This window comes from Labrus mixtus, chromosome 23, assembly GCF_963584025.1.
Source record: "Labrus mixtus chromosome 23, fLabMix1.1, whole genome shotgun sequence".
NCBI classification, from domain to species: domain Eukaryota; kingdom Metazoa; phylum Chordata; class Actinopteri; order Labriformes; family Labridae; genus Labrus; species Labrus mixtus.
This window is the reverse complement of record NC_083634.1, coordinates 15,498,431-15,518,563: the sequence shown is the minus strand read 5'-3', so window position 1 is coordinate 15,518,563 and position 20,133 is coordinate 15,498,431. Positions and strand designations below refer to the sequence as shown.

At 39.6% G+C, this 20,133-nt stretch overlaps 1 protein-coding gene and 1 non-coding gene across 3 annotated transcripts in view; both read right to left on the bottom strand.

Annotated features, from left to right (window-relative positions):
- The window catches only part of adissp (adipose secreted signaling protein), a 34,074-nt gene extending 15,080 nt beyond the window's left edge, over positions 1 to 18,994 (bottom strand). Inside the window, exons 1-3 of one of the 2 annotated variants that reach the window (XM_061031895.1) lie at positions 18,745 to 18,994; positions 14,026 to 14,129; positions 5,540 to 5,679 (exon numbers count right to left, since the gene is read on the bottom strand). In XM_061031895.1, coding sequence (XP_060887878.1) covers positions 5,540 to 5,679; positions 14,026 to 14,044 — 159 coding nt within the window. In that variant the 5' untranslated portion in view covers positions 14,045 to 14,129; positions 18,745 to 18,994. Of the gene's footprint in view, positions 1 to 5,539; positions 5,680 to 14,025; positions 14,130 to 18,739 lie in introns of both variants that reach the window. The other variant, XM_061031894.1, reaches the window with a different exon arrangement.
- trnad-guc (transfer RNA aspartic acid (anticodon GUC)) lies at positions 11,216 to 11,287 on the bottom strand. Its single transcript has one exon. It is a non-coding gene; the product is annotated as a tRNA-Asp (tRNA).
- Positions 18,995 to 20,133: the final 1,139 nt, after the last annotated feature.

The following is a 20,133-nucleotide window of genomic DNA, read 5'->3' as shown; positions in this document are numbered from 1 at the left end:
ACAGTCTCTGAAACATTGATTTAGTTTCAATCTCACGCTGTGGGTTTGGGCCGAGAGAGGGTTTGAAGGACGGGACGCAAAAAAGCGAGAACAAATATGAATAATTTTACATTAAGAGCTTTTTTTTAAGTATTCATAGATTACTCTCCTAATGCATTTTTGACTGATGACGGTCTAATATACAGTCTAAACATGTGCAACACTGGTACTTGGGCACACCCAGACACAAACGACTCAGCGCTCGTCCAGAAACAATGGCGCCATTCTCTCTCCGACTGTATACCGAGAACTACATATTTTATGATCTTGGCTTGCCAGTTCACCAAGACCATTCAGACAGCGTTAATGAACCCAACAGGAAACTGTGGATGATCTTCCATAGACGGTGTGTGAGGCATTAAGTCCACATTAAAATGTATTTCTAAAATTTAAATTCGGGCTCACTGCTGCTGGTAATCCGAGAAATGAGAAATAAATTTGGTGTGACTCGATTTGGTGACTCAGGGAAATCCATTTTCATGAGCAGTTCAAGTCGATTTTGTTACTTGAATTAAAGTTATCAAAAGAGAGATAGTGCACTCGTTGCTAAATCTTTTCTAAAGACAGTTGTGAGGTGAAAAGTGGTAAATATAATACAGAGTAAAATGAAAGTGTTTTTTTATGATACCTTCTATTTAGCTGTCAGTTTTTGTTTTTGGTATCCTCTTTTCAGACTGCTTTTTTTGGAAGAAGTGCCGTAACTAAGCTCAGCCGTCATCACGCCTTTGTACATTCATTACTACCACCAAAGACGGGACACAGAGGGGATCACTTTGTCCCCCCATTACATTCATATTGAGGCGGGAATTTTGACACATTTTGAGTAATTTAATTGGATTTTTTTTTTTTTTTCTTGATGTCAACCTGATTCAAAGTGGCTGTCTCGAATATTTCTCTCTGGATTTCTCTACCTTGAGCTGTTAGCGGTTATTGAAGATGTGTTTTCACCGACAGTTTTGGCTGTTTGTATTCATTTTTGTTTGGATGTTTACTCATCTAAATTGTCAATCACTTCTTTGTTCTGCCATAGTGACGCTTTTCTCCAAACTCGGAAAATAACAGAAAAAAGCAGTACACTCCTCTCTCTCTCGTTCTCTCTATCTCTCTGGTGGATAAACCACTGCTTGATGACATAATACCAAAATACTGCAAATGCAGGAGCTTACATCACCATTGTGTTAACTTCTGACAAGAATAAAGAGACGTTTAATCGTCTGAAAATCCTCTAGATTAGAATGTTTGTAATCACTCTTCTTTGACCTCCTTTTTGGTCTCCACCATCTCCTGAGGAAAAGTTATCGGGCCTCCAGCTGTGAAAGGCTCATTTTGATCATCAGCTATTTGCTACTGTCTGTCGGTTGTGTGGTGTGACACAGGTAGGTTTAAGTTGAGAATGTTTGCTGAGTTTATATCTTGAAACAACGCTAATGAGACAACTGTGGGTGGAATATCAAGGTAACATACGATATGATACGTGTCGACATAGTGATTCTACGATAACTGATACTGCAAGATGAACAAATGAACAATGAAAACAAAACACTATGGGCCAGAAACAATGAGTAGAAAGATGCTAAAATGCTAAGTACGCTTGGTACAAGTGCAGAGCTGGTCAATAATACTCTGTTTTTAAATCAATTCTTTATACAGAAGTAATGATCAACTCTGCTTTGAACTAAAATAATCAACAGCGTGACCTCTTTAATTTTCCTTCTCTTTATTTTCTGGCAGTCTTTCCTTGAGGCGACCATTGATCCGTGCAATAATTAACCCCGTATATATCTCAGTAATGAGCATGTTCACCTACAGAAGAAAGTTTAGAAGTCAAGAAATGTAAAAATGCATCAGAACTTCTTCAGCTGCTGATCTCTGTAGCACCGACAGCTGCTCATTTCCATACCCCTCCTCACAGTCATAATCATTAACCAGAGACAACACTGAAAATGTCACAGGATCATGTTTTGTTCCGCCGTTGACCCGGCTGCTACACGGACAAACACACAGCTCGTGAAAATCACAAAGCCTTCATTAAAGCTCGTATTCATACAGCTGTTGTGTGCATACCGCTTCCATCCCACACACTCGTATCTCATCTTTGGTCCGTCTGCCAAGTCCCCCCCCCCCACCCCCCACCCCTCACCCACCCCCTTTCCACTGACGATTTCCATAGCAACAACCCCCGCCCCCCCCCCCCTGCCCCTCTCTCAGCTCCACGATGCCAGGATGACAGCGCTCCATGCCCACTCTCAGGCACAATTCAAGAGACAAACCCTCACAAGCTCACAAAAAAGCAGGCTGATCTGTAACTATGGACGGTCAAGTTTGTAGTCGCTGCAAATGAAATTGGCTGTGAATTAGTTCCGACGTTTGGAAAGTGTGTACAGAACTTTTCTTTAGTGTACTTGAGAAGTTGCAGAAGACGGATGAACTAACATGTGAGCCAATCACTCGAACAGAAACAAATGAATGACGTGTCGGATGAGCTACGTGGATGATCCTCTGCCTGTTTGCATTTCCTCATCCAACACAAATAAAAGAGGAACAAAAAGCCCAACTTCACACCTGGCACAAAGCGGCGCACAGTGCAAGTGTCTTGACTTTGTTTTTTCAGACCAAGCAGGTATCATTTCCACGCCCACTTTGTTTAGTGGTGCCAATCTGTGCTCAATGAAGCAGGGTGTCTAAAAGGAGTCGGGGGACAGGGGTCTCGGTGGTGCATGCTATCTAACAACAGGATTGATTCACTTAAGCATCTCCACTTTTATTGGACATTTCAAAAAGTATTTTTATTCTCTGGGATCGATAGTCGTTATGTCACATCATTCAACAGAAAAACAAACATCCTGTTGTCTTGTTGTGTGCACGTTACATTTACTTTAGTGGGTTATTGGATACGTGCTTTTACTCATACTTTTAGCTTTTAGCGATGTTTGAATTTGTTTTTGGTTTTTTTCGGGAGCCTGGCCAGGGACAACAGATGAAAATGAGCCTTTTGGCTAACTCTGGTATATTTACAGAAATGTTTATCAATATGCAATGTGCCTGTAAAATAAAAAAATAAAAAATAAAAATAAATGGTTTTACTTTTGATTTGTTTGGTTTTTTTAAAGCAAAAAAATCAATACTGTACACCGCAAATTTTTATTCATTCCAATACGAATCAACTCAGGACCCAAGAATCAGCACGCCCTCATGCTGACCGCTCACATGCTGATGTATATAGGTTTCAAGTTGAACATGGTTGCGATCACAGTTTAGCATATTAGCTTGCTAGCATTGCCTTATAACCCCTGTGTCTGATGGGAGGGTCGTTCATTTTGCAGGAATTTGGTTTTAAACCAACGTACAGAAAGATCAGCAGCTTCGACTGGAGCGAGGTCTGAACACCTGGAAACACGTTTACAGTCACTGGTTGTCAATTTAAGACGTCTTTTGAGCTTTTTGGTTCATTTTTAGTTGAGTTGTGCAGCTGGAGGTTTTTTTCAGCTGACAGCAGCGAGCAGATGAGAGTTGTGATATCATTGTTCTGTGCTTTTAGAGCCGTCACAGGAGATTAACGGGGAGTGATGAGAAAAGACTTTAATCTTCCTCTGGATGATTTGCTTGAACAATCCTTTCAATCCTTATAGAAACTAAGGGCTCCGTTCTAAGAGTTACCTTCCTATAGTGTATCAACTACTTGAAAATATGTCACAGAGAGAAGTTGAGCCCTCAATTATGACCAGAAGACAAACTGATACCATCTGTGGGAAGCTGGTGGGTTTGTTTCCAGGGAAAACTGATTTATTTTTGCATGTATCGAGTACCACTAAGTCGTGATTAAGTACCACTAGGTTGATCAATTTGAAAACAAGATGATATAGCATATGGTCTCTGTGCAGTAGGAACTTTATATTGAGTTGGCATCCAAATATTTATCGACTTTAAGCTGTCTAGCCTTCTCTAGTTTGCATATATGTTAAAAGTTTGGCGAGCATTTCAACTGCATGTTTTGTTTCGAGTACCCGCCTCTTGTTCTAGCACTCCTAGCTTGTGTTTGTCAGCATAAATCAGTCTTGTGTTTTCCCGTGACTCCTGTTTCAATGCCTTGATTTGTCGTTTGTGTTGAGGGAAAAGTGCTCTTCCTGCTCATGTTCACAAATTTAAAAAAATCCCTGCGTATCACGAAGCATCGCCGACCACCTAATCCATCAAAAAATAATATTACCCTGACATGACAATAAACCTGAGTATATATATTGAACATGGTGTTCATGACGCAGATGGAGACTCAATCATGTCGTTTGGCCGGAAAGAGCATTTTTGATCCCAGAAGGGATGTGAAGATGCCAGATAAAAACTGAGCCTGGGAAGAAGAAAAAAAAACAGATCACTATCTTAGAGAGTAAAGACTCCCAGGCTTTAAATGTAAGTCCTTTTAACTAAATGGATTCATGCCAAGTCATAATATGGCTGTGAGGTGTTTTCATGCACTACAGGTAAAATCTTGTTGTAGTCACTCGTTTTTGACCATTGACTGTATCTAAAAACACATCTCCACCTCCTCCTGTTGTACAATATTGAAGCAAAAAAAAACTCCCCATGATAGTTGCTAACATTTTGCACTTTTAGAGCAAAAGTCTGCGATGTAAAAATCAGCTGAAGGACCTGTGTAATTAACGTCGCGTCCCTTCCACTTACCAAATCACACAATTAAAATGATCAGTTTTTATGGCATCAAATAACTCAATAAAACAACAATTAATTTAGTAGAAGTGAAAACTTAGACATAATGTATCATGATAGGAGCAAATTATAATGACATAAACCATGTTTGGAAAAAAATATTTGATGTTTTTTTTTTGTGTGTGAGCAATGTCCCATCTGTTAACATGGAGGAGGCGGAGCTTATGACCTATACTGCAGACAGTCAGCGATGGCTGGAGCTCAAAATGTTTTGGCTTCACTCCTGAGGAACTATCATGCTGTCTTTCTTTTTATTCAGGAGGATGGAAGCTGGACTAGTTATACATTAATGGAAATTGATTTTGATTCATGATGCATTATTCTTTTAACATTTACAATCCATTTGTGTATGTCAAGGATCGCCTTTAGTTTAGCAGTGGTGTACAGTCGGATGAACATCTGACTGCTCCATCTTTCTTGGTTGGACAAATCGTATTACTCAGTGACAGGAATAGAAACAAAATGAATGAATGAATTATCTCAGCCTCTGCCTGTCAGTCAGAAACCATATGTCCTGCCTGCGCTTTGCATTAAATGGGGGGCCGATTGCAAGATGTGACTGCGCTGTGATGGAGGATAACACTGATGATAGGAGGAGAGAGAGGGGAACAAGGTCGTGTCCTTTGTGGGAATCAGAAATAGACTCACAAGACCTGAATTTCAAACAGAAGGGATACCCACCGCTGATAAAAGTGGAGGAACAATCTGAGGGACTAACACTCAGACAAAAGGAATGAGCTGCTTCTAAATGTGTGCGTCGTAAGGCTAAACTCACCTTGACCATGAAGTTGCCGTCATCCTCCGGTGTCACCATCACAACGGAGTCATGCAGCTTCTCCTCGAAGTGAACATGCGAGGGGGCTCCGGCAGCGGGGGGTTCCTCTGAGAAGCGCACGCCTCCCGTCTTCACACCACCTGAGAGAGAGAGAGAGAGAGAGAACGAAAAGAGGGGCGAGTCACTGAAGGTGTGACTACACAAACACACTGACTGGATCACTTTAACGGGAGAAAATATTTGTGTTCAACAGGGACCCATTACAGTGTCAGAGGAATGATTTACAAATGCACTCACTCAAAGCTCGACTGGTTAGCTGTGATTCTCAGGGAGATGTTAAGGCCTGGGAAAACAGCCAGGAATGTTTTTTTTAACACGTATACAGTGCATCAAACCCATAAAGGTATAAAAAAGGAACAAAGCAAACACAAGTTGATGAAACAGAACACTCGAAGTAGAGGAAAAAACTCAAAAGTTGCAAGAAAAGAAAAGATTAAAAAGTATTAAATGTTGGCTTAGTGCAAAGAAAAACCTGATAAAGAGTGAAAATGGTCCAAATGTTGCAACTTCAGCTGGTGTTAAAATAAACCGAACTGACAAAGAGTCAAGAGAAGTCGTTGAAAAAACATGAACGAAAGACAGAAAATGCTAAATATAGATGTTTCCATCCGCTGCTGTTTGGTGACATATTGGAGTTGAACAGTTGGTGGCGCTTATTCTCCAGTCAAACGGATAAAAACTGAAAATCCAAATGACGGATTTAAAAAAGACAGTCAGACATGAACTTCAGATAAATTGTTGAAATCATGATCTAAAAATGGCATTCATCTGTATGTATGAGGAAATACCCTGGGGGGAACAAAGCGGCATGTATGAGTTTATTTAGCCTCGTTTCCATCGAGTGGTCAGGTTTGGTTCAGAACAGTTTGGTAAATCCAGATCTTGCTTTTGTTTCCACAACCAACCGTACCATTTGGTGTAGTCTATTGTCCTGAGGCTGGACCAGTTGAGAACCACTGGTGTAGTCCATTTTTATTGAGTGAATGGTTTCCTCACTGACCACATCTGCTTAATCATTTCCACTTTCCAAGTGCCTGTCAGATCTTTTCAAACCATGACCAAAGGCATTGAAAACAGGCTCCCTGCACCGCTAATGATTTTTTTAAAGTGTAGAGTCAAACAAATAGGGATGGCCTTTAAATCGTTTCTTTATCGTGTTAGACCGCTGGCAAATCAAATGTTCCATTAGACTCCCCTTTACAACAAATGACATTACAGAGTCCTGTGTTCAGTCTCCACAGAATCTCAGAGCCAAAATCAAACAGGTTTAGCCTTACAAGCTACACATATTATTTCCCTGTAGGTCGACCTTCGATTCAGAGATTGTGTATTGTTCTGGACATTCAATCCAAGCTTGAGGGAATGGAAACCCTTTTCTCCACTTAAAGCCTACTCCAGCAAAAAATAAACAAGAAGTCTGTGTGATGAATGAATCTCTGCTAAAGGGGGCCGTGGGTTTGTTTATATATCACTTTCCCAAAAACCTCAGAGGAGCGTAAAATGGGAAGAAAAACTCAAACAACAAGAGATAAATAAACAGTACAAAGGATGGGCCGCCTTTCTCTGCTATATCAACAACCTTTTAAATGTTAGGTTTATAAATCTATTAATAAAAGGGCAACAGGAAGTCAATCATCACTCAGATTGGGAATCCATTTCCCACAGAAACTTCCCTCGAGGTAGCTGTTAGAATATGTGTTTGTGTGAAAATCAGCCTTTGAGAACAGACAGGGTGATGTTGAATATGGTAATGGAAAACACACACACACACACACACACACACTTCTTGGGCACCATGTGTTCTGTCACCATCTCTCCAATTATTCTCGGTTTATTCAGAAGCTCGACACCGAGCTGGAGCTTTGTTTGGTCGGCCGATATGACAGTTTGCCAACTATTTGAAGTTCTGCGAGACAACAAAGTAGAGGCCGGTGTGCAGCTCGGTTTTTGTAGGTGCTTAATCACCTTTCAAAATAAAATCACACTTCTTAACACTTGAAGGGCGTTTGGGGTATTGTGGTAGTAGCAGATAAAAGAGAGTTTGGGACGACATGCAGAAAATAGAATCAAACCCAGGAGTAGATCCTGGGATCACTGAGACTAGGACTGTGTGCCCACATGGATTACCCTCTCTACCAATCGAGCTGAACCAGGGACACTTATTCTTTTTTCTTTGGATTTGGATTTGCAACTTTGAATGATTTAAGAAAAGACGGTGATAAGAGGTGATGAAATAATGATTGAACAGCTAGTTGGTTACTTTTTACTTTGATCGTTGTCCATTCGGTCAGTCGTAGTTTTAAAACCTCGTTTTCTAAGATGTTGATGCCACTTCAAACTTCAGTCAAGTTATCTTTGCCAACATGGCAGCCACAGACATTTCATAACTTTAAGTCTCTTTTTTTTCTCCAAAACTAACTTTTTTAGTTCGAGTATGTCTCTGCTTTTTCATTTGAAATGTATTGGCAAAGGCATTTCCTCCTCTTTATTTTTGGACAGATTTCCTAAAGTCAAATACTTGTTTTTTCCTCTAAAGAGGATAAGTTGGAAGTTTTCTGCCAAGGCAACGATGAGCCGAAATTTGTGAAACTGGTGCCATCTGTATTAATTATGAAGATAGCAGAGCAGAGCCTGGTAATAATTTATCATCTATCGTGAGAATTAAACCAACGGCAACACGATGAATGTCTTTTTCGCAAACAACAGCTCATGAAACGTTGACATTTTGACTGTTCCAGAAATGTCAAGGTTGTTCAAACTTCAGTGTTTGAGAGCCAGTTCTACAGTGTCTTACAGCTCCGATGCTTTTAATTGATTGTATGTGCTGAGTTTTTATTTCCTGGCATTACTTGAGGAATATGCCATTACCGAGCCACATGGGGGCCGGTACCATTAAACTTTCATAAAGACTTTTATTAGACATTAGAAAAGCTTGCTCTCAGCAGTCTGAGTCACTTTAATGAGTTGAGGAGTTACTTTATGTTCCATAGGTGCATGATCACTGTGGAGATGAGAATTGGCTTATATTAAAATGTTGTTTTAAATCTAAAGATCTTTATACAAAAGATGCAATGCTTCAACATTAGCAAGAATAGCAGGAAGTCACCAAACCAAAGGAAAAGATTGTTTCCTGTGATCGCAGACAGCACAGTCGATCCTTAGTGCAGATAAAACACAACAATGATCCTGTTAGGTTCATATCTAAAATGAGTTTTCTTATCAGACTCTGTACTTTAATGGAGAATAAATTTAATAAAAGTATGATATATAACCTGATGTATATAAAGTGATATCCACTGAAGATAATGCTGATAGTATTTTCTTTTGTTTTACAGTGAATAATGTTTGAACAGAAGATAAATCTGCGTCAGTCAGAAACACTCTCGTCATAAACTTAACCATTTTAATGCCAAAAGGGAAACACACTTTTGATTGGCGTTGGCTCTGCTCGAAGGATGCGCCCCGTGTTAGCTTCTCAGGGAGTGCCGTGCAAAAAAAAAAAACGACATTGGTCTGATTGGTTATTGTCTTCACAATCATACAAGTTTTTATCCTGAAAGCTTGAAAATCTCTCACACAGCTTTAAGTGGGATCATTCCAGCCACAGTTAGGTAGCACCAAAGGTAATTATGTAGGAGACAAAAGGTACCTTCAAGGTCTCATACTACAGAAACAATAAGAACAGACAGCCTTTCATTAAATGATCTGAATACATTAAACTCCGGTATGGAAAGAACCCCTGACTGTATCTAGAGATCAGACTTAAGCTGTAAGGTCGTCATCATCACATCACATGAACCTGTTATTTAAGGCTGCTATATAAGAGGCTTTAAATCATGAAGTGTAGGAGTTCATAGAAAAGGGCTCCATGACTGCAATTACACGCACACACTAAGCTTAATATAACAGGCTGTCAGTGTATCAGGCGTTAAGAGTTAAAAGTGGGCGTTAACCCTTTAGAGTTTGGAGCGTGGAGCGAGAGGAAGCCATCTAACGCAAATGTTTGAGATGATCCAAGGAGGACTTTGAGTTTTATAGATGTGGCGCACACAGTCCACCTTATTGTGCAGACATAATGTGGGTGTCTTCTCCATTGTCGTCACTTTGATTATTGATTCGACGTGCAGCTGGTGTCTTTCTTGTTTGCGCACGAAAAGCATATTTGGTTTCACTTCCTTTTTTTTTTTTTTTTTTTTTACTCTTTCAGCTCTGTCTTCTTTCTTTCTCTTTGTTTTTGACGTACCTCGCCTTAAACAAACAGCACCCAAGCACCGGTGAAGCTCTGAGCCGAGCTTCTGTCTCAGGCTCATTATCACAGTACTGCGGCCTTTACGCTGGGTCGGATAATCTCAGACAAAGCCATGGCAGGGACACACACACACACACACACACACACACACACACACACACACACACACGAACACACACTTACCCGCTCAGTAGTAGCACATCCATAAACAACACGCAAGCACGTACACACACACACAGGAAGAAGAAAAAAAAGAAATCACTATGCACGTGTGCACGCACATGCATGCCCCACTGAACTGGCTTATTTCAGATTAATCTCTACCTCTGTCCCTCCTCTAATCTGTCTGTCAGTGTATCTGCTTGAATCCTAAATATGCTCTGTTAGTTTAGCAGCTCTCTGTTTCACCAACCTGTCAGCGTACTCCAAAACAATAACAACTATTACATGTTTCTCCGGGAACAACAGCTCATTTGGAACCAAAGAGAAGCCCCACATTTGGTTTCAATAATTGCAGTAAGTCCAGCTTTTAACAATGAAACTACGACACCATAGTCTGCAAATGATCAGATGTGTAAACCGGCTGATATTTCACTGTGGAAGACATTTTTTTTTTCCAAATGTAGTGACTCATCTGTCCTTCCATTAAAGGTTGCAAGCATCTCCAGCACATTATTTTCTTAAACACACACCGGGGACTCGACCATTTGTTGAACAAAAGTGAATTTATGTTTTAGTACACAGCTTGCAATCCTCGCGGCTAGATTGCACACATCCATCTCTGTCGACCTTTCTTCTAATGCATCCGCTTCTTAAAGACAACACCGGCACAGCGCGGCCAGCTGCATTCACTTACATTTTACAGCTTAAGGAGACAGCGCTGAGTCTATGGACTTAGGACTGTGTGATTAAAAAAAAAACATCTAAAAAAAGGTGATCATGATGAAGTTTACGTCAATAACAACGATTCCCTTTGGATATTCTTCACTCAGTGTGCAGATCTTAAAGCCGATCACACAGCAACAATAGCGCCAGAAGCCAGTTTGTTTGCAGCTTTATGCTCACACAGGAAGTAAACACGCCCACCTCGATGCATCGTTTGAGATCCAGCTGAAGAAAATGGTTGTTTATGTCAAAGAGATAACAACGCAAAATGTATGTACGAGTACGAAAGCAAACAAATGAGAAAGCTGCATTGTTGTGAGAGAAGCCAGCACTTCAACACAGCATGTTTCCTTAATGTCTGATCATATAGTAAGATTGTTGTGTCATTTAATTCAGTAGATATCCGACACATTGGATCTTAAAAAGCAGCTGATTAGAAGTCAGGATGATGATTTTGTCGCAGCATGGGAAAAAAAAGTTAACTCCCCGTCGGGGAATCGAACCCCGGTCTTCCGCGTGACAGGCGGAGATACTGTCCACTATACTAACGAGGAAGAGATGAGAGAGCAGCCTGCGAGGAATGTGAAGTATTTACTACGGCGCGGTAAACGCCATGTCGCGCGCACACACACTCGAGCTTCTGCGTCGGTCTTTGTGAGTATGAAGACCACCGGCGGGTCTGCCAAGAGGGGCGTGCAAAACAGCTGTGTGTGTGGGGGTGCCTTGAAACCGCCTGCTTCTCTGGTGAAAACAAAAATGCAGCGCAGGAATCGAAACTGCGTTGTGGACAGAGAAGCCATGTCTGACTTTAGTGAAGAACATCCAGGATTGCATCATTCAATTATTTCACAAACAAACGGGTTGAACGTCTTACATTTGGGGAGGAGGGGTCATAGAGGAAGCAGAGAGAAACAGGGAGAGGGGGGGGGGTTCAGCTGTCTTTCTTCTTACCTCGGTCTCCATAGAAACCAGACAGACACATTAGGGGAGGTCTGATGATATAGTAAGGTCAGTTTATGATTTAACTCAGTAGAAATGGTACTTATTGGACCTTTAAGCATAATTCAAACAAATGTTCTAATATTTTATGAAAGCATTATGCTGCCCCAACAACTACTGTGGTTACTCAAGATCTAATCTGAGGGGTAATAATGGATAATGGATGTAAATTCTGATTGGCGTTTTTTGTTTTGGATTTAGAAAATTTGAAAAAAAAATCAAAGAATCAAAAAAGACCAAGTACTTTGAGTATTCTGTTGTATCGTTCATCACAAGAAGTACACTGATTTACACAAGTCTCCATTGATATCTATTGTAAAACTATTAAAAGTAAACAAGACTGAACACAACACACCAAAGTGTTGTCAATAAGATGGTTTGACTAGCAATGCATTCCTGCCTCTCCCTGTTAAAGAGGAAACAAACACTCTTCCTGTGACATTTCAGTCCATCTGAGACAAGTGGAAAACTTTTGTTTTTTCTTTATAACGTCGTCAACAGGAAGTCGATATGTTCTCCCTCTGCGCGGCCCTTCATTCAGTGACCTTATCAAAGAACAAAAGAACAGGCAGATTGGTGCTTGGTATCCGTTCTCAACCGGGGCGCATACCAACCATATTCATTGTGTTGACAAAGACCCGATCATCCACCAGGTCTTGTTCTCTTTCAAGGTTTTTATTAAACCCTTCCTGCTTTTGAGGAAACAAATGTGCTTGCCTTCACAGAAATCTGTTGTGAAGCTGCTCGGCTAAAAGACCAACGCCCCCCATTTCCCAAGAAACCCAAGCCAAAGGACAAATCAATATGAATTTACATTCAACTGATTTACCGTCCTGGAGAGCCCTCGGGGTGATTCCCTGGTGACAACCTCAATGAAATATATATCGAACAATCTGTCATCTTCATTTCTTTAACCAGGTATTTTTGAACCGTTGAGCTCTTCTAAGAGAACTGCACAGAAAGGATTAAGGAAGTTTAATTCACCTACAGCAGATTATAGGATACAGCTTCATAACAATTTGATCACTTCCTGGTTGAGTACAAGGGTTCTTCTTCTAGGAGCAGGATGTAATCCATCCTCTGCGCTCCTAAGTCCATTTTGATCTATATGTGACTTATTGCGTTGTATTATTATTCTTGGAAATCACGGCTACCAAGCTAGAAATACAACTGGATTACTTCTGATTACGATAAACCTTTCAAAAAGTCAGAAATGGAACAATTAAATGGAGAAGATGCTGAAGAATATCTGGATTCAAGCTTATGTGAGGAACTTTCGGTTTGGCGCCCCCTGTGGACAAAGTGGTACATCTTTATCTATTTTTTGCTGATTTTTTTGAGAACCCAAAACCCCTGAATGCCTTCTTTTACCAGTCAACGATCTCATCCGCTGTAAATATTTAAAGATGAAAAATGTGAAAAGGTTGTTTCTTTAACGCGCCATAAATCGTCTCATCTACCGTGTAGCAGCGGGAAAATGATAATATCGCAAAAATCAATCCCTTTCACTGATGGTCTCATTTCCTTTAAGGTCAAAAAGAGGCAACACTGTGAACTTAAAGTCTGTTTCATAACCAGCTATAAAGGAGAAGTTGGCTGTTTTTCTTTTATGTCTTTTTCTTTTCTTTCATTGCTTGGCCACTAATAAATGTAAGCAGTAAATATTTCAGCTTGTTGCCAGACAGCGGATTAATTCATCAAAACAAAAACACAGGAGCTGATCCTGAGACGGTGTGTGAGCGATGTCTGACGGTATCTGTGATATCAGAAGTGCTCATAGTGGTATCTGAAATTTGAAATAGTTTCAACATTAAATTGATACAACACTGGACAAATCCTTTGCACATTTAAAGTAGGTGAACATCACAGTTCAAAATGTGTGTTACTTTTTTTCATACCACTTGTTTGAAAAAAGTTCAATCTCCATTATTTAAAGGATTAATAGTATTGAAAAGTACAAAAGCTTAAAAAAAAAAACAGCTACAGACCTCTAGTCATATTTTTACCCAAAACTGCCGCAGGAGAAAGAGAGAGAGCACAGTCCAAACTGCACAAGTACACGGGCAACGTTACAGTACTGAAATATTGCCAAAGAATGAATGCTATTAAGACAGTGTGCAAGATTTAGCTTAGTAACCAAATACTTTTTCTCTTTGACTCATACTACAGTTTTGTTTGCCCTGCTGTCAGATTATCATATTGTTTGAATTCTTCTATTATTGTATGAAAGTTTAAAATGCTGGTATGGTGACAACCCTGCATCATGCATTAAAAAAGAAAAAGAGAAACTCACTCTTCTTTGCAGCGGCCATGTCCCAGGGATTGGTCCAGCACAGACTCACTTGGACACACACTGTCACAGCCTCGTCATGTCAGCAACCTGACCTCGGAACAACCCTGCAAAACACGCCAGGACGGAGGATACAGTGTGAGAGACGGGTTCAGCGAAATATAAAAAGAGAGCAGAGAGAGAGAGAGAGGGGCAGAGACTGTAGGCGGTGATTAACTCAAGAGTAGAACACTGAGAGATAAAGAGGAAGTACAGGAGAGAGAAAAATAACAATCATCATCGTCAGCTTCCTGAGGTGTTTTTCTTTCTGAACGTCAATCCTCAGGTTAGCGGGTGTATCAGCTGACAGAACAGCTGTGCGGCAATAGTCCAGCCAGGGGAACTATCGACACCCGACAGAGAGTTCAATTAAAGGAAAACAACAGAACGGTGTAAGAGGATTAGCCGGGGGCTGAGGCTTCTGTTCGTTAGCTTCACGCAGACAGAAAACATTAATAACACATCTCTGAGAGGCGCTTCAAATCGTAAAAAAAGAAAAAGAAAATGTACAATCAGGAGTGCACCGATATGGCAAGGTGAAAATATCAGTCCATGCTGTTGTTTTGAAGACACGACAACCGTTAAGTGGCCCCCGACTAAAGGTTATAATAACAGATCGTTTTAATACCAAACGTTTGGAAGGGTTTAGAAATTAAGTTTTCAGCCATATCGCAGGAGATGAATGTTTTAATTAAAATTCTCGCAACAATTCCCCAAAGCCAAAGATGGATGTCTTTAAAATTGCTTCCTTTGTCCAGCAAACAGTCCGAAGCATAGAGTTTTTATGAAGCTGTTATCTGCACATGTCTGACAAAGTCGTATGAAAAATGACTAAAAAGAATGAGCCAATAGCAAAACTAATGACTGCAGATTCAATCACACGGTTTTGAGGCGTGAGTGCTGTTAAAAAGACTCACACCCATATCAGTGTTCAGTGTGACAAGTTTCTCCAGAGCTGGAACTTTGACCTCGTCGCATCCTCGTCGTAGTTCGGTGAAATCCAACTTTCTGTGCCAGTAGAAACGGCACAAGGGGTCAAAATAACAGACATTAATATTTGCTTAATCGTGACGCAGTTGGCGCAAGAGTCTGGGCAGCAACTGAACCGATGCCATGTTTGTTACAAAAGACCAATGGTGCATTGTGAAAATCAGCTGGAGGGCATCTTTAACCCATCGGGTTAGCAGAGAAAGCTTTAACCACTGGAATTCCAAAGAAGACTTGAAAATACTTCTACACCACCAGAAAAAGTAGATCGAACATACAATACGCCTCCATCGAGGTCTAGATTTATTGACTGATTGATCTCAGGAGGGGAGGCATGACGTAAGAAGAACGACGCAAAAAATGGAAAATTTACTCGGGGTACGTCAGGGTAGAGTCGGAGGGGAAAATCCTGCATTTTGCGTTAAAAAAATACAATATAAAATAAAAACACAGCGTTTTCAATGCAATGGCGTAGATCGATGGTCTTAAATCAGTCTTTGGAAAATCCTTCTTCATATATTCCAACCGGGCAAAGTCAGCGTGTTACTCCAATTTATTCGGTTATTTTAATTTGGGAGTGTTTCAGTAACCTATTACGTATTTTTTTTTTGTACATTTCAAGACTGGAAACAAAACAAGAAGAGATCAGTGCTCTTGTATCGTCCACTGAGGAAAGTTTTGAATCAGAGGGCGATCCACTTTTGACTGTTCCAAATATCAGAGCTGTTTTGGGCACTGAAATGGGTCGCTATGATTGGAAATCCACTGAAAACTGGTTTAAAAAAAAAAAAAAAAAACAGCCGAGAGAGCAGCAGTGTGAGAAGAGAAAGTGAAGTATGTTTCATCAAATGGAAGCTTTTCAAATCTTTGCGATGTACAGATGTTTCCATAAATGACTACAGCGACAGAAGATGTGACAGATGTGTAGCTCAACCTTATAATCCAGTGACCACTAGGGCATACGTAAGTAAGTAGGTATTCATATATATATATCAAATATATATTAATATCTTCTGACATCTTCTTCACACTTACATTGAAACAACGTGGTGCGGGACTCCTGTTAATGACACAACATTTGGTCTGATTTTTTTTGAAGACGTCACCTTTCTTGTGGTCGTAAATAATCAGACCGCACTCCAACGTACACAGCTGAGAACTTGGAACGCATTCACATCATTAAAAAGGAATCCAACAGGGCAAAACAAGACAATTAGACGGGATTCAAACAAACACTCGGCTTGGCCAGACTCATTTGGATGATAAAACATAGCAGAAAGATTAAGCTATTATTAACCAACCTGTCAGTTTGAGACATTTCTATAGACAAGCAAACCGCAGGAGATTAAAAAAAATGTGGCTTTTCTTGTCTACTCCTGAATGAGTTTTGAGAGTTGGGAGATTATAATGAATGTTAACAACTGAAGAGTGGGATTTCCTTGGCACACTTATCTGTTTGATTCCAGTATTATAGAGTTTCAGTCAGAAGCAAGGGCGGTGTCACTGGCTGCAAAAATATGCAAAGCTCAATGTAACATGTCAAGTTTCAGTGGATGAATAGGGACGTCAAGCCAATTTAGGCGAGGCGGTAATATGCAACATCTGCACCAGCAAGGTCCATGAATGTCAGTGAATGTAAGGGTTGACCTATAAACCAGCTGTTGAAGCAGGACAGGGAAGGTTCAGGCCGAAACCTGCCGATAGTAAGTCGTAGCTGAAGCTGAGTCGTCGATTCAGCTGTGGAAAAAAACAGCTTGAAGAGAATGTGATGTGATCTACCCAACACACATCTTAAGGTAGTCTGGCTCACATTCTGCTTTGGTCATATGAAGGTGTTAACACTATCTGAATAATGTGGTTGGATCCATACCAATATCTCCTCGCTGCTCTGACCCAAATGCAAGTTTTTCTCTAGAGAACAGAGACGATGATAATCATGCATTGAGACTGTAAGTGTAAACACAATGGCAGGATTTGATTCCAAGTTATCCCAAAAACAAAAAATCAGATGGGTTTTAATACTGAAAGTAAATTGGGTAGAAAAATATAGAAATCCGATAACCTTATGGGCATGACTTTCTTACACATTTTCACTGCTGCAGTGTGCAGACTTGTTTCTTCTACTAACCTTGAAGACTGAAGGCAGTAAGCACTGATTTTAATATAAACGCTCGCCCACCTTATTCATATCCTGACGCCCTCCCGAGCTTTGTCACTGACAGCTCTCCCTCAGCTCTGAGCCGCAGCCGACAAATTAAAATTGAAGATGCCACAGACGGCAGCAACAGGCTCCCACCTCGGCTTTGAATTTATGTTTTTGAGATCTTAAGAAAGTGATTTGATCTCTGTGTGCGCACACAGCGAGAACAACGTGAAACAAAACCGGAGCTATAAAGTTAATATTGTCTCATTATGCTATTAACGCTGTGTAGCACTTAGCCTCTGTTCTTTATTGCACCTACAGTGAAAAGATACAAAAAAATGATCTACCAAATTCATTATCAATAAAAATAGTTTTAAGACTTTTTTAAGGCAAAAATTTGAACATTTTCTTCATTTTTATTCTAGGAAAGTGAATATCTTTGAGTTTTTAAAGAGGTTAATACATGTCCTCCCTTAGAAATTGTGATGTTTTTTTTTGTTTTTTTTGCTGGCCTTTAGAAAAATCAATCAATCAGGACGATAATTAGCAAAGTGCCTGGAGACTTAAAATAGTCATTAGTGGCGGCCCCAGTTCAGTTCACTAAAAAGTGAATATAACATTTCAACACTCGTTCCAAATTTCACCGATCAATAGGCTGTGGACAAACTGGACTATAACCCTCAACATCTTTAATCCTGCTCAATACCACCATGTATATTCATCACATAATAAGTCAACTATTGTTTGTCTGTTTACACTATTTGAAACTCTGCGTACAAGGGCTAACCATTGTAAGACTACATGTTTATCCATTCACTACGGCTTAATATAACTCTAAATACAAATATTAGCAAAGAAAATTGTGCCTGAGACTTTCTTAGATATATATATTGTTGCCTACAGTAACATAAAAAGTGGCAGTGGAGGAATTCACCTGCAGTGTGAGGGTACCACCACTAATAATAATAATAATAATAATAATAATAATACATTTAATTTGTAACGCACTTTACATTTTTGCAAAAAAAATCTCAAAGTGCTACAGGAAAAAAAATAAAAATAAAATAAAATAAAATAAATTAAATTAAATTAAATTAAATTAAATTAAATTAAATTAAAAACAAACACTACTGTCACCATCGTCAGTGTTGACTACTATTGCATATTACTATGGTTTCTTTGCCTTTTACAACAATGTAAACTGTCCAAATGCATGTTATTGAAACTATTTTAGCTGTTAAATGCGCTTTATTTAATTTTTTTAAAGGTAATAACATAGCCAAACCCGCATTACTAGGCTATAATATGACGAAACACAACAACACGCTAAAAGTTTCTCTGACACAACATGGTACACACCAACCACGTTAAGAGTAGTTACAGTAATACCACTTAAAAACAGCTTTACTAACAGGTATCATGGAACAATAAACACAAATGCACATGTCAGGTAGCCGTAGGAGAGTATAATCATAAAAAGTTACCTTGCACACACTAACATTAACTGGAAAAGGTTAATTTGGTTGGTTTTATTTCCGTCACGCTTACCTTACTTTGTGCACGACAGGTGTAGTTCGTACAAAGATAACCTCGCCCGTCGTTTGCTCGCCGGAGAAGAAGGGTTGTTTTGGGTACTGAGGGAGTCCAGCTAATGCCACAAGCAGCTCAAAACACAAAACCAACACGCCCGTCTTTTTTCTCCGCTGCACTTTCTCTATCGGTACAATTTCCGCATTTGATCACGTGATTTCTCGCGGGTAACAACCTGTTTTAAACCCCGTTCTGCAGTTCACCAGAGACACCTGAGACGCTCCTCTCTCTCTGCTCTGTGTTTCGCTGAGAGTCGTGGATCAGAGCCGGGTGTAATGGAGCATTTGGCGTCCTGCGCGCCTGCTGCATCGGTACTTTATTGTAATGAAATAGCGCCACCGTGTGGTGCTTTGAGCGAGAGGAGTGACAGACCTGGCCAGCTGTAGAATAATAGAATAGAACAGATGTTTATTGCCATTTGCACAGGTACAGGACAGTACAGGTACATTGGAATTCCTGTGCGTTTCTCCCTGAGTCAGCTTCTACAAAAAAAAGTTAAAATTATATATAAAATAGAATAGCATTATAAAAAAAAAAGAGTAGAAAACTACAAAAAAAAGTAAAAGTAAGTTGTAGTAACAGCTAAGTGATTTAAAATAAACTGTACAGAAGTTATACACTGTATTAAAGCAACGATATAATACACAAAAAATAACAAAGGGGAACACTGTACAATGAAATGAAAATATAAATATGTTTTCTTGTCTCTAACTTTCTACATCTCTTATTGCACCTGAGGTTATTGCACACATATTTTTCACATTATATAATTGCACTGTTTTTTTTTGTTTTTAAGGTTAATATTGCACACTTGTATTGCACTGTGAGGTGGTCAACTGTCCATTTAGTCTGTGAGGTGTGGTGGTGAAGTACTTCCTTCCCATCTTAATGTCCTGTGCTACAAGTCTCACGGCAGCAGGGAAAAAGCTGTTGTGGTAGCGGGCCTTGTGGGTGGAGATGCTATGTATGTATGTTGTTTTTTTTTTATCCTTTAACCACTTGTTTCTATTTCTTTTTTCTTTTTTCTTTTTTTTATTATTATTGTTATTATTATTATTTTTTTTTTTTTATTATTATTTTTTTTAATTATTATTATTATTTCTCTTACCTTCTTATTGCTGTTATCTTTTTATTATTATTATTTTTTTTTTTCTCTTACCTTCTTATTGCTGTTATCTTTTTATTTATTTTTTTTATTTTTTTTTATATTTCTCTTACCTTCTTATTGCTGTTATCTTTTTATTTGCTTCTTACATCTTTTTAAATCTTTGGTTCCTCTTGGTCTCAGCTCGTGTTGTTGGGTTCTTGTGTTGCCTGGGTTCTTATGAAGGTTCTTGTGATGGTCGGGTTAT